Here is a 12194-nt window from a genome sequence, read left to right as displayed (position 1 = left end):
GCCCTGTTGTACGTACCACTATGAAGAGATGCTAGTTTGGTGGATACCTTGGGTGGGGTCTTTTCTGTACCATTGTGGAATTCCTCCCCTGGGAGGTCAGCTTGGCCCAGTCTTGCCTATTTTTTTAGGTGGGCTGTAAAACCTTGTTTTGTTCTGCCTGGCTTTTTGATGCATTTATAGTTCTGTGGATTTGTGTAAATGATAGTCCTTTTCTGCTTTTAATTGGTGTTTTTGATACCGGTATGTATTGTTTGCTCTATGTCGCCTTGGGGGGCCTTGTGGGCAGAAAGGCAATGCATAAATACTTTTAATAAATAATAACAACTAAGATTTTTCTCTTGGAGACCGAGGGTTGTTGTATCCATTAATCTACAGACAAAGCGAATAGTTTCCTTACTGTCTCAGTGCGTAGAAATGTCATGCTCAAGGTCTCCATCTGTAGGGTCTGCAAGTAATTTATTATCGCTAGACTTGCTAGGAGAGAAAAATACTTTTACTTAGCAATGTAGCACTTTTCTCTTAGTTTAGCTTTCTGGACAGCTTTAGTGACCCTGATACTTAAATGGTGCAAACATCTCTGGTACCTAGTAATAAATATTGGATATGTGGAAGGTAAAGCTGAACCGAATTTTCACATATGCTCCATTTTATATTTTAACTGTTAATTTTTTAGGTTTGGGTTTATAAGCTCCTCCAAACATGAGTGCCAGTAATACGCTTATATATATATATATAATTATTTGCATCTTCCCCCACTGTAAGCTATCCAGAAAACTCCAGTTTTAGGATCACACATAAATGTCATAATCTCATTTTCTCAATTGTCAAATAATAAATTCTGCCACATACTACTTCTCAGTTGAGATGGAAACTTGTTGGATGTTACAAGAATATTTGACACCAAAATTCAAAGAACTGTGAGGAACAAACTTCTTTTAGCTCTAATCTTTACCCTATCCATATTCGCACAGGAACAATATTTTAAAGAAATATGTCCTAACTCTGTCGCCCTCAGTGTGTATCTTTGCCTTCTGTGAATTTTTAAAATCAATTTCTATGCCACCTACTACATCCGTGTTCCTTTTCATGCAAAACTAACAATGAATTTCAATAGGGACAAATGTAAAGTTCTACACTTGAGCAGGAATAGCCAGCTGCACAGATGTAAGATGGATTGCCATTAGTATATGTGAAAAGGATCTCAGGGTCCTAGTAGGCCACAGTAGTGTGATGCAGCAGCAAAAAAGCTAATGCTGTTCTTGCCTGCATCAACAGGAGTATAGTGTCCTGCTCTTATTCTACCTTGGTCTGACAACTCTTGGGGGTACTGTGTCCAATTTTGGGTGCCACAATTTCAGAAGGATATTGACAGGCTGGAATGTGTGCAGAGGAGGGTGATCAAGATGATCAAGGGTCTGGAAATCAAGCCTTTTGATACAGTTTGGCATGTTTAGCCTGGAAAAGGGGGGGGGGGGTCACAAGGAAGATGGAGCATGCCTGTTTTCTCCTACTCCGGAGAGTAGGACCTGAACCAGTGGATTCAAGTTACAAGAAAAGAGTCCAGGTGAACATCAAGAAGAACTTTCCCCAATATGTTATTCAAATTGGCACCCCTGTATGCCACCCTTGGATTCCACGACAGGTGCAAGAATTTTAGCTGGATAGCTCACTTGGTTAGCTGATCACACCAAGGTTGCAGGTTTGATCTCTGTAAGGGGACAGCTGCATATTCCTGCATTGCAGGGCGTTGGGCTATATCAGGGTTTCCCAAATTTGGGTCTCCCGCTGTTTTTGGACTACAAATCCCATCATCCCTGATCACTGATCCTGCTAGCTAGATATGATGGGAGTTGAAGCCCCAAAATAGCTGGACACCTAAGTATGGGAAACCCTGGCCTGGAGCCTCAGTGTCCCTTCCAGCTCTAGGACTATGATTTCTGTGACATCGGGTTCCGCTGCCCCTGTAGAAACTGCCACCTGAGGCAGTCACCACCTTGCCACACGGGTGGGCCAGTCCATATTAATTTGGAAGGAAGTGAGCCTTCCCTCTGGCGCAGGGGTGCCCACTTGAATAAAAATTTTTTATTGATCACATGACACAATCACATGATATAGCACACACTATTTGAATGGCATTGCCCATCGACTTTGGAGGGGGAGGCCCCCTCAATTTTTTTATTGGAGGGGGGGCAATGGGTCCTCAGCATCTAAGAGTTGGCTTCTATGCTCTGACGGACTAAACTAGGGGCCAACTGCTATAAAATATTTGAGGAATCCAGCTCCCCCCCCCACGCACCCCCTCAATATTGAGGGAGATTCCATTTCAAATGGGGGGGGTCAGGTGTGTGTGTGTGTGTGATGTGATCGATTATGCAAAGCGGGGCTTACCTCCCCCCCCCATGGCCGGATTTAGGTTTGATGAGGCCCTAAGCTACTGAAGGTAATGGGGCCCTTTATATGTCCAGCTATCCTTTGTCACCCAGGTGGCACCAGGTGGTTAAACCACTGAGCCTAGGGCTTCCTAATCAGAAGGTTGGCGGTTCGAATCCCTGTGACGCGGTGAGCTCCCATTGTTCAGTCCCAGCTCCTGCCAACCTAGCAGTTTGAAAGCACGTCAAAATGTGAGTAGATAAATAGGAACCGCTACAGCGGGAAGGTAAACGGCGTTTCCATGTGCTGCTCTGGTTCGCCAGAAGCGGCTTTGTCATGCTGGCCACATGACCTGGAAGCTGTACACCGGCTCCCTCGGCCAATAATGCGAGATGAGCGCGCAACCCCAGAGTCGGTCACGACTGGACCTAATGGTCAGGGGTACCTTTACCTATATCCTTTGTCAACAACAAATTGTCACTGTTTTTTGTGTTGAATATGGTAATTTATGGACCTAACAGGTATCTAAAGCCATTTGCACATAACAAATAGGAGCCTGCACAACACAAAACACTGTTGCTGTATATAGGTTTGAAAGCGTCACATGTATGATATGTTCTTTGGAATTGTTCTTCCAAAGGAATTTTTATAAGAGCTGGTCTTCGACCGTAATAAAGTATTCGTATATAAGTTTTATTTTATTTTTTTATCTTTTATTTTGGAAATGTACATCCAGTTGTTGTTTTCCTTTACATTTTTTGGGGGGGGACGAAGAGAGAGGGGCCCTAAGCTATAGCTTGTTTAGCTTATACGTAAATCCGGCACTGTGCCCCCCCAGCCCCCACAAAATATTTTGTGAGAGGGACTCCGACTCGGGGCGGAGCAGTGGGAAAGGCCAGCCTAGCCGCCTCTGAGGGAGCGCGAGAACGCGCGCGGGTGCGCGCCCTCCCTCTCACTCCGACTCCCGGCGCCCCTTCGCTCCCTTCCTTGGCCTGGGCGACGATGCCTCCCGCCTCGCGGCAGGGGCGGCGCCCTGAGCTGCCGCCTCCCTCCTCCTCCTCCTCCTCCTCCTCCTGCTGACTATGGCGGGCAGCTTGCGGCAGGTCGCTCTGGTAGGGACGGCGGTTGCTGTCGCCGGCGGGGTCGCCTACGCGGTGTGGAGGAGCTATTTCCCCTCAGAAGCTGCTCAGGGCCCCGAGGAGGAGGAGCAGCAGCAGCAGCCCTTACTCAGCGCTCAAGAAAGGGCTGCCCTGGGCTGCGCAAGGGCCCCCGAGAGCCAGGTAAGCATCTTCTATAGGTAACCCAGCACCCTGCGTTTACCCTATATAGCGCTGCCCCCTCGGAGTTTTTTTTTTAATAGGCCCGGTTCTCACGAGCAGCCAGCACGGAAGTTAAAACGCGTGTCTGTCCCTGCGCCCGTTTCAGGCTCGCCTGGGCGAAAGCACAGCGGGAAATAAATCCCAGCGCACAGAAAGGGAAAGGCAGCATGGAAGAGGGCTCTTGCTCTACAGGTGAAACTCGGAAAATTAGAATATGTGGAAAAGTGCATTTATTTCAGTAGGGCAACTTATTATTTTTTATTTTAATTTTTACAAATGCTTTCTTTTGGAAATCCCACAGTAATAAAACAATTCTTTACAATAATACAAAAATAAACATCGCTATTACATTTCATTAATTACATTCCATTTATAATTGACCCACCTAACGACAAATAATTACAGTTACAACAAATAAAGGCTTGGCATATCTTGCTTTGCATGTCATGCATCTATCTCATATATTGGTTTCACCTTTTAAGCTGCCTTGCTGAAATAAATGCACTTTTCGACGATATTCTAATTTTCCGAGTTTCACCTGTATATAGACTTCTGCTTAGGTTTCTGTCGAGTGAGACTCTCCATCCTACATTTTTGAAGAGGTGCAAGCCAGACGCAGGTTGGTCGTCTCCCGTGTGCGAGAATTATATTTGCCATCGTTGCACGAAATGCAGTCTAGACACTTGGAAGGCTTTATGCACACCCACAAATTTCCTTTCATGGTTGTCGGTTTTTGTTTTGCTTTTGTTCACCATAAAACTGTTGTTTTCTGGGTGGGGGAGAGCAGTGTCAGGTCATAGTTTGGGAAGAGCTGCTGCTGCTGCTGATATTGATATTGTACTTTGGAGGGTTTAATTGTCTGCTTCGCCTAGCTGGGAGAGAGGAAATGCTAGGCAGCATGCCTGTTTTTGGAAGGAGGAGTGGCAAAAGTTGTAGGAACTTTGACTGCTGAAGTTGAATTCACAGATTGTCACAAACCTTCTTTAATTCGGTGAGATATACTTCTGAATGAATGTGAATCTGATCCAGCTACGTTTATATCCCACTTTTTCTCCAAGGAGATTAAATTTTGCATCGTTCTGCCTCTCTCGCCTTTATTCTCCCAGCAACCCTGTGGGGTAGGTTTGGTTGAAAGACAGTGACAGGCCCAAGGTCACCCTATGAGCTTCATGGCTGAGTGGGGATTTGAAGCCTCGTCTCCTAGGTCCTAGTCCAGCACTCTTTAACGACTACACCAGATTGGCTCTCTTGCAACTTCTGCTAATAAAAAAAAAGACCTATGTTTCTGTAGCTGCATGAGAGCTTTTGTAAAAAAATAACAAAATGACAACACAAATGTGCAAATCCCATGTGGAGTTTGTCATGCAGTTTTTCTGCAGTTTCCTACATGCAGATTCAACCCAGTGGAATCGGATGAAATGAGGTTATAAAGAGGGGTATTGTGGAAGCACAGAAGCTCATTTTATAAATTCAGCTTGTCAGCAGTCACTGGCCTGGGCCACAAAAACACATTTGCAGTGACCAAACTTGGGAGCTTTCCTAAACTGAAAGAAAGTTTGTTGTTTTCTGGCTATCAAAGTTACACAAATGTCTTAGCATAGCTACACAGGTGAGATGTTGCAGTGCATCCTCATCCCTTCCTGAATTGCTCCTTTTCAGCATGCCAGCCAAGCCCTTTTCCAGAATGCTGTGAGCAGAAAATAGCTGAAGCAGAACAATCAATTCCCGTTCCAGTTTTCTGCTTATTTTTCCGATGCTCAGCATTCCATGACTACTGAGCATGCCCAGTCCACAGTGAATATCTGGGGCTTTTTGTCCATCTAAGGTTGTTTTGTTTGTAAAACGGCAACTTTTGCAAACCTCAGTACTGTATGCTGATACCTCCCACTTGATTCCCTGCATTGCTATTCCAGTTAGTATGTAGCTTTTGGCACACACTGCATCTGTTTGCTATTAGAGGGCAGGTGAGCTGGTAAAAAAAAAAAATACCTGTAGATTGGTTTGGGGGGAAGAGGGGAAGAACCTAGCATAAAATAAGGGCCTAACTTCAATTTCTGGAAACATTTGGTAGCTTTTATAGTTCTCTTCATGTTCACTCTGATACTGAGGCATAGACATTGTGCTCTGCAGACTTCAGTGATGCTTTGAGGCCAGGGTTGGATTATAAACTAAAACCTGTAAGGTGGAATCCTATTAATGTCGTAGAGAGGAAAGAGATTAGAATAGAAACCCCCCTGAGGGTGGCTCTTCCACCTTGGCTGGAATCCGTTCAGGCAGGCAGAGCTGACTTGGTGATGATTCATGTTCAGCAGTTGGGTTTTGTTCTTTACAGATTGCGTGTTCCCTCCTTCCCTCTTCTTCCTCTGTCAACTAATCTTCTTACCACCGGATTAAAGATCTGTTGCCCCAATGAAATGAAGTCACAGAAGATTAAATTTAGTTTAGTAACTTGGGGGGTCAGGTTACCACTGCAGTTGTGTTACAATTAAAAAAAACACAACCACCCTCAAAAAGTTTCCATTCCACCTTACTGCCCTTCCAGATATTTCTCCCCCCCCCACAGCTATATTTTACTAAACCATATAATGACTTTCCCTTATTAACTTTGACAGTTTCTCTTTATTACGAAAGTAAAATCTTACTGTTAGGCAGTTTGGTTGAAGAAATCAGGGTGGTTAAGGAAGCTAGGAGGCCTGTTGTTATTGACAGTTATGGAGCCAGAAGACATTTTACTGTTGCCTACTGTGAAAATTCCTTCTCATTTCTCCCTCTTTTCTGCCACACACACAACCCCACCCTTGGTGGCACACTCCCCCCACCCCACCCCCAAACAGTGTGTTTGTCCATCTAGCCGGTATGTACCGGTATCTCTGGCATGATCTGTTGGTTGTTTTGCCTTGTAGGATGTACCACCAAGTAAGCAAATCTTGGTTCTGGGTTTGGATGGAGCTGGAAAAACCAGTGTGCTGCACTCACTAGCAACTAACCAAGTGAAGCGCAGCACAGCTCCCACGGAGGGCTTCAATGCAGTGTGTGTCAGCACAGAAGAAATGAAGATGGAATTCCTAGAAAGTAAGCATAGGTATCTAATGAGAAACTTTTTTTTTTTGCAACCTTTATTTTAACATTTTGCTTAAGGAGTCTACTACTGGTAGCAGCTTTCTAAGATCTCGAGGAAGAGCCTTTTACAGCACTGCCACCTGAGATCCTTTTGGTTATTTTAGAATGTTAGATATTGAACCTCAGGGTGTCTCCATGCAAATCGTGCCCTCTGTTGGCCCAAAACACACTGAGACGATTAAGTGCACCTGGAATTGATATAGTAAGTAACCCTTGACCCTTTCATAACTATTACATCGCAACTCTTTTTTGCATGGCAAATATACATAAAAACACTATCAATGATTATATCTTCCTTGGTTGTGGTTTTGCCTTTGAGGCCTGCAACGGTAACATGAAACAATGTTGTCTGTTGACCCCCTAGTCAGTTTCTACATGTTGGTTGGACAGCCTGTCCACTAGTTATTAAAAGATTGTGCTCAACAAAATGAAGCAGAACAGAAAAAGAAGTGTTTATTTTTTCACATTTATGGCATTTGTTTGTGGAACTCTCTTCCCAGGGAAGTAGTTAGCAAAAATAACATTTTATAAAAACAAATCCCAGGCTTTTATCACTGTTAAATGACTATTTTATTGCTGGATGTTTTTCTCCACTATTTTATGCTTTTTAAAATTATTTTTTATCTTACAATATTGTTCAGGTGTTTATGAAATTTTAAACATTGTAAGCCAGCCTGAGTGGTGCTTTTGCAGCAGAAGAGCAGAGTGTAAATGTTTTAAGTTTATAAAGATAGGTGCTGGGTCAGGAATACAAGAATGAAGAACTTACCAGAAAATGTCTGTTTGATATAGTAACTGAATGGCTGATAAGTGAAGGACCAAGGGAATGGATATGATCTGTCTAAAGACTAATATGGGATACAAGACCTCAAAACTGTCCACTAAAAAAGAAGTCCCAAATGAATTGATTGCCCTGGTTTGCACATGACACAGACATGCTTTGTTTATCAGAACGTGACCTAACCACAAGTTGTCCCCCAGCCAATCAAACAAATAATGAAAGCTTGTTTTGTTTTTTAGTCTCATGCCTTTGTAGCTTAATAATAAGCTTAATAATAAGCATCTGGAATGGGGTGGCCAAACAAATCATAATTAAGGAAGAATGCTGGGTTCACAAACAATGCCAAGCCATAGTGAAGACAAATCAAAATTCAAACACAAACAGCAACCCCTGGCTTCATATGGTGGTTATTTGGCAGTAAATTAACCATATTTAAGTTGCTAGGCAAGAGATCAGGCTTATCAAACAAAAATGGTTTGATAAACAACAGGCACGCCTAATGTTTTGAGTGGATGCATACTGCATTTGGTGTTTTCCTGCAGCTATATGTAGTGTAAGAAATGGCAGGTGGTGATGGGAAACTGCTCAGGGAATTTGTCTGCCATGACTGCATTCTCCCTTAAGTTTTTCCTGAGTTCCAAAAAAAACTATTTGGAAGCAGATGTTCCAGGAATACAGACAAGGTTTTGATGAACAATTGGGGGCTTTAGTTTGCAAGTTTGCTGATGCATTGTCTTCTTGCGCTGTTGACTTGCAGTTGGAGGCAGTGAGTCTTTACGGGACTATTGGAAGAAGTACTTGCCAAGAATCCTGCTACTAATCTATGTTGTGGATTCAGCAGATCATAAACGCTTGCCTGTTGCAAAGAAGCTTCTGCATCAGTTGGTCCAGAGTAACTCCACCTTACCTCTTATGATTCTAGCCAATAAGCAGGTAAATGTGAACTCTAGAACTTGGAGTAAAATTTGTAGTTTTGTCTTTTGAAAGTGTGTCATTGTAGAATGTATATGGCTCCCCTGGGGGACAATTTCTAAGCTGATCCATTGTGATTTGCACATCTCAGTTTCTGATAATAACAGAGTTTCACTTGGGTGTCTTGTTTAGCAAGCTTCACTTTTCTTTCTATCCCTGATTCCTCTTTTATTTTGTTGGTGGTTTGTGCTCCTTGCTTTAATACCTTACAAGGATAGGTTGTTTTTGTTTTAATCAATTTAAATCCTGCCCTTTCTCCAGATGTTCAGGGTGGCAAACCACATCCATTTTTTTTAAAAAAATGTTTTTTAAAAATTCTGAAAGCAGTTACAATAAAAAATAGCATTCTAAAACCAGTTTGAAATGTTCTCTCATCCAGTCATCTCAGGGTTGCTAGCATTAGTGTCTTTCAGCCATCAAATGCCTGGGTATGCCTCGGCATATTTTCAAATTATTTGTAAAAGTTAATAATGCATGTAATAAAGTTGAATTATGGTGCTGGAGGAGACTCTTGAGAGTCCCATGGACTGCAAGAAGATCAAACCTATCCATTCTTAAGGAAATCAGCCCTGAGTGCTCACTGGAAGGACAGATCGTGAAGCTGAGGCTCCAATACTTTGGCCACCTCATGAGAAGAGAAGAATCCTTGGAAAAGACCTTGATGTTGGGAAAGATGGAGGGCACAAGGAGAAGGGGACGACAGAGGACGAGATGGTTGGACAGTGTTCTTGAAGCTACCAACATGAGTTTGACCAAACTGCGGGAGGCAGTGGAAGACAGGAGTGCCTGGCGTGCTATGGTCCATGGGGTCACGAAGAGTCGGAGGACACGACTAAACAACAACAATAATGAGGGAGATAGGCACACCTTGTCAGAGAGAGTATTCTACAAACAGGGAACCACTAGTGAAAAGGCCCTGCCTTGGGTCACAGCCAGCTGGGTAGTGGCAGCATCACTAATAAGGTCTCAGGGTCCAAGAGGGTTGATATTGCCAGCATTCCAAATGTGCCATTTTCTAATGGGGTCACAATGTGCTCTTTGTTCTGCAGTTCTTCAGGTAGCAGGTGTTACTTTTCTTCAAAGTAACAGATAGGTAGCTTAAGGTATAACCTTTTCCATTTCTCTTGGACAGGATATTGAAGGTGCATACTGTATCACAGACATTCATGATGCTTTGGCATTATCTGAAATTGGAGACGAGAGAAAGATGTTCCTGATCGGTACTCATGTGGCAGAAGATGGCTTAGAGATCTCTTCCAGCTTGAAAGACACACGGGAACTGATTGCACAGCTGGTGTCAGAAGTTGTGTGATGGAAACTGGAATAGGGTACCATGTTAGGACCTAGAGTATTCCTGTCTTGCCAGCTTGCAGCCATAAATAGAGCTATTTTAAATTCAGATCTTATGGTGGTGATGGGGGTGGTGGTGATTCCTTGGGCATGGAATTGCAATGAAGATGATTTCAAAGTCATGAGGAACCTTGTGGTTTAAGTTGTAAAAATAGAGTATGTGTGTATTTGGAAAACCACCCTGTTTTAAACACGTGGAAAGAAAATGGGATTATTGGACACTCCCAAGTTAAGACGCCAAATACTGTATAGACAACTGCTGTTGCCATCAGTTGAGGCTCTGTTGTGTGGTGGTTTATACTGAATGAGAGGCTGACATGGAAAAGCAGCACAAATTTACATAGGAAGGTGATTTTGCTCAGAATGCAGATCTACAATCCAAAGTTGTGTGTACCCTAACACAGGGAGGCACTGAGCTTCATGTTTCTCAAGAACTTCATGCATGTTTTCTCTTAGGCTCACTTTCTTAATCAGAAGGATTTTTTTAAAAAAAAATCAGTGTAAGAGATTTTCCTGTTCTTTTGATTCTGCAACACTTTTCCTATTCTTTTTGTGCTTTCTGATACGTAGATTGAGAGTATTATAGCCTCCTGCTTTCTTTGCCATGACGAAGGGAGTGAGAGAGAGAGAGAGAGAGATCCCACAACCCCTTCCTGATCTCTCTGCAGAATAATCCCAGGGAGAAACAATATCTGAACAGAACCACTGTCCTTAACCCTTAGTACTTTCCTGTTTTTGTTAACTAGTAGTACTGGGGAAATCTAGATAAAGACTTAATGAATTGTTGGGCTTTTCTTGTAGTGTACATACCTACTTTAGTGTGGCCCTTTTGGCCAGCTGATCTGAGTGGAGCTGGTCAGTTAATTAGCTGACTGGCCATTGCACTGATAAACAGAAGGGATGGCATTCTTGCTTTTTGTTTGAGACTCAGGGGAGGACTTTTTACAAGGATTTCTAGTTCTTTGCCAGCTCTGTGGCAAGAGGACAGGAAGAGCCATTTCAGGGAGATAGGGCAAAGACAATGGCAAAGGCATATTTTTTCCTCTGTTGAGAGCTCAAGGGGATGAGACTGGAGGAAGCAGAATTGTCAGCCAAGCTTGACCTCTCACTTTATTCTGGGGACGTCATGCCACTTATTTACTAATCAAGGCTCAATGAACTTTTGTTTGAAATCTTGGATCTGCTGCCATCACATACAATTTCACCCTGAAAATGGTAGCTTCTTCCTCAAAGGTCCAAAACAGTGTTATCAGGTGCCAGCATTAGTAAAAGAAAATTCATGTCTGCCTCCCCCTGCTTAATACGTTTCTCAGGTGATGTTAATGCAGACCAACCTGTATTGACAGTGACAAGATAAGGAAAACTACTTAAACACTGTACTTCTTATTACACTGAAGGAAATACTGTGTGTACATATATCCCTATTGCTATATATACACCTTTCAATGTTTTTGTTAACTGTAGAAATTGTACAAATGTTTTCTAGCAACGTCTCCCCTCCAGTTGTATGCTGAAACACTTCCGTTATATAAAGACAGAATATTTTTATTCTACTTTGGTGTCTTGGCTTAATTCACATGGTCATGGTGTTTGCCATGCCCCTTCTGATTCCCTGTGGTTCCCCTTCCCCACTAAGATGAGAGAGAGAGGTGTGCCCTCAAAAGTTAGGGGGAGAGGGAATTATTGGTATGACTTTTGCACCAGTTGGTGGATCTCAGAGTTTCTAGTTGAGGGGGAAAATCCCACAAACCTGAAGTCTGCCCATTCATGGAGTGCAATATATGACCATTACGTTACTTTTACTGGTAACCAACAGAGTTGTTCTTATTCAATCACAAGCAGAAAACACTGGTCCAGATTCTTCAGTGCCACATTTCTCTGTAAATATAACTGCCATCAAAAGTTTGTGAGCTCACAGGTCTCTGTAAGACAGGGTGGTTTTTGGTTGTTGGTTTTTTTTAGTGGTGGTGATCTATGTTGTATTTTTTGAACTCACCAAAATGTACATCTGCTTGCCTAAGGTGTCCCCTGCGGTATGTAGAAACCATTGCCTTATTTTTGGATATCCCCAATTTGCTTCCAAACTGATAGGCACCCAGCCACCTGAGTTAGATGGTTTGAACTGTCAAACAAAATGTTATAGTGTATCCTCCCTCCTACAAGGTGCTCCTATTTAGGGTTCCAGGCCATTTCCTCCAAGAGCATTCCTACACGCACACACCATTTCTCCCTTCCCCAACTGTTACTGCACATTCTGCAACTACCCTAAATCAGTATCTTTA

General features: G+C 42.9%; 1 protein-coding gene across 1 annotated transcript; it reads left to right on the top strand.

Annotated features, from left to right (window-relative positions):
* Positions 1–3292: 3292 nt before the first annotated feature.
* ARL9 (ARF like GTPase 9) lies at positions 3293–11465 on the top strand. The gene is made up of 4 exons (XM_035140517.3): positions 3293–3650; positions 6593–6761; positions 8348–8523; positions 9695–11465. Exons 1-4 carry the CDS (start codon positions 3453–3455, stop codon positions 9872–9874), a joined length of 723 nt encoding a protein of 240 aa, XP_034996408.1. The 5' UTR covers positions 3293–3452; the 3' UTR covers positions 9875–11465.
* Positions 11466–12194: the final 729 nt, after the last annotated feature.

Source organism: Zootoca vivipara, chromosome 15 (assembly GCF_965207765.1).
Source record: "Zootoca vivipara chromosome 15, rZooViv2.hap1.1, whole genome shotgun sequence".
Lineage (NCBI taxonomy): Eukaryota > Metazoa > Chordata > Lepidosauria > Squamata > Lacertidae > Zootoca > Zootoca vivipara.
The sequence above is the reverse complement of the archived record's forward strand: the minus strand, read 5'-3'. Positions and strand labels throughout refer to the sequence as shown.

Excerpts from the sequence above, each read along its gene's own strand:
- ARL9 (XM_035140517.3), top strand. The coding sequence starts at position 3,453 with ATGGCGGGCAGCTTGCGGCAGGTCGCTCTGGTAGGGACGGCGGTTGCT. Across the intron at positions 6,762-8,347 it reads GAAGATGGAATTCCTAGAAA|TTGGAGGCAGTGAGTCTTTA; the intron begins GTAAGCATAGGT and ends GTTGACTTGCAG. Across the intron at positions 8,524-9,694 it reads TGATTCTAGCCAATAAGCAG|GATATTGAAGGTGCATACTG; the intron begins GTAAATGTGAAC and ends TCTCTTGGACAG.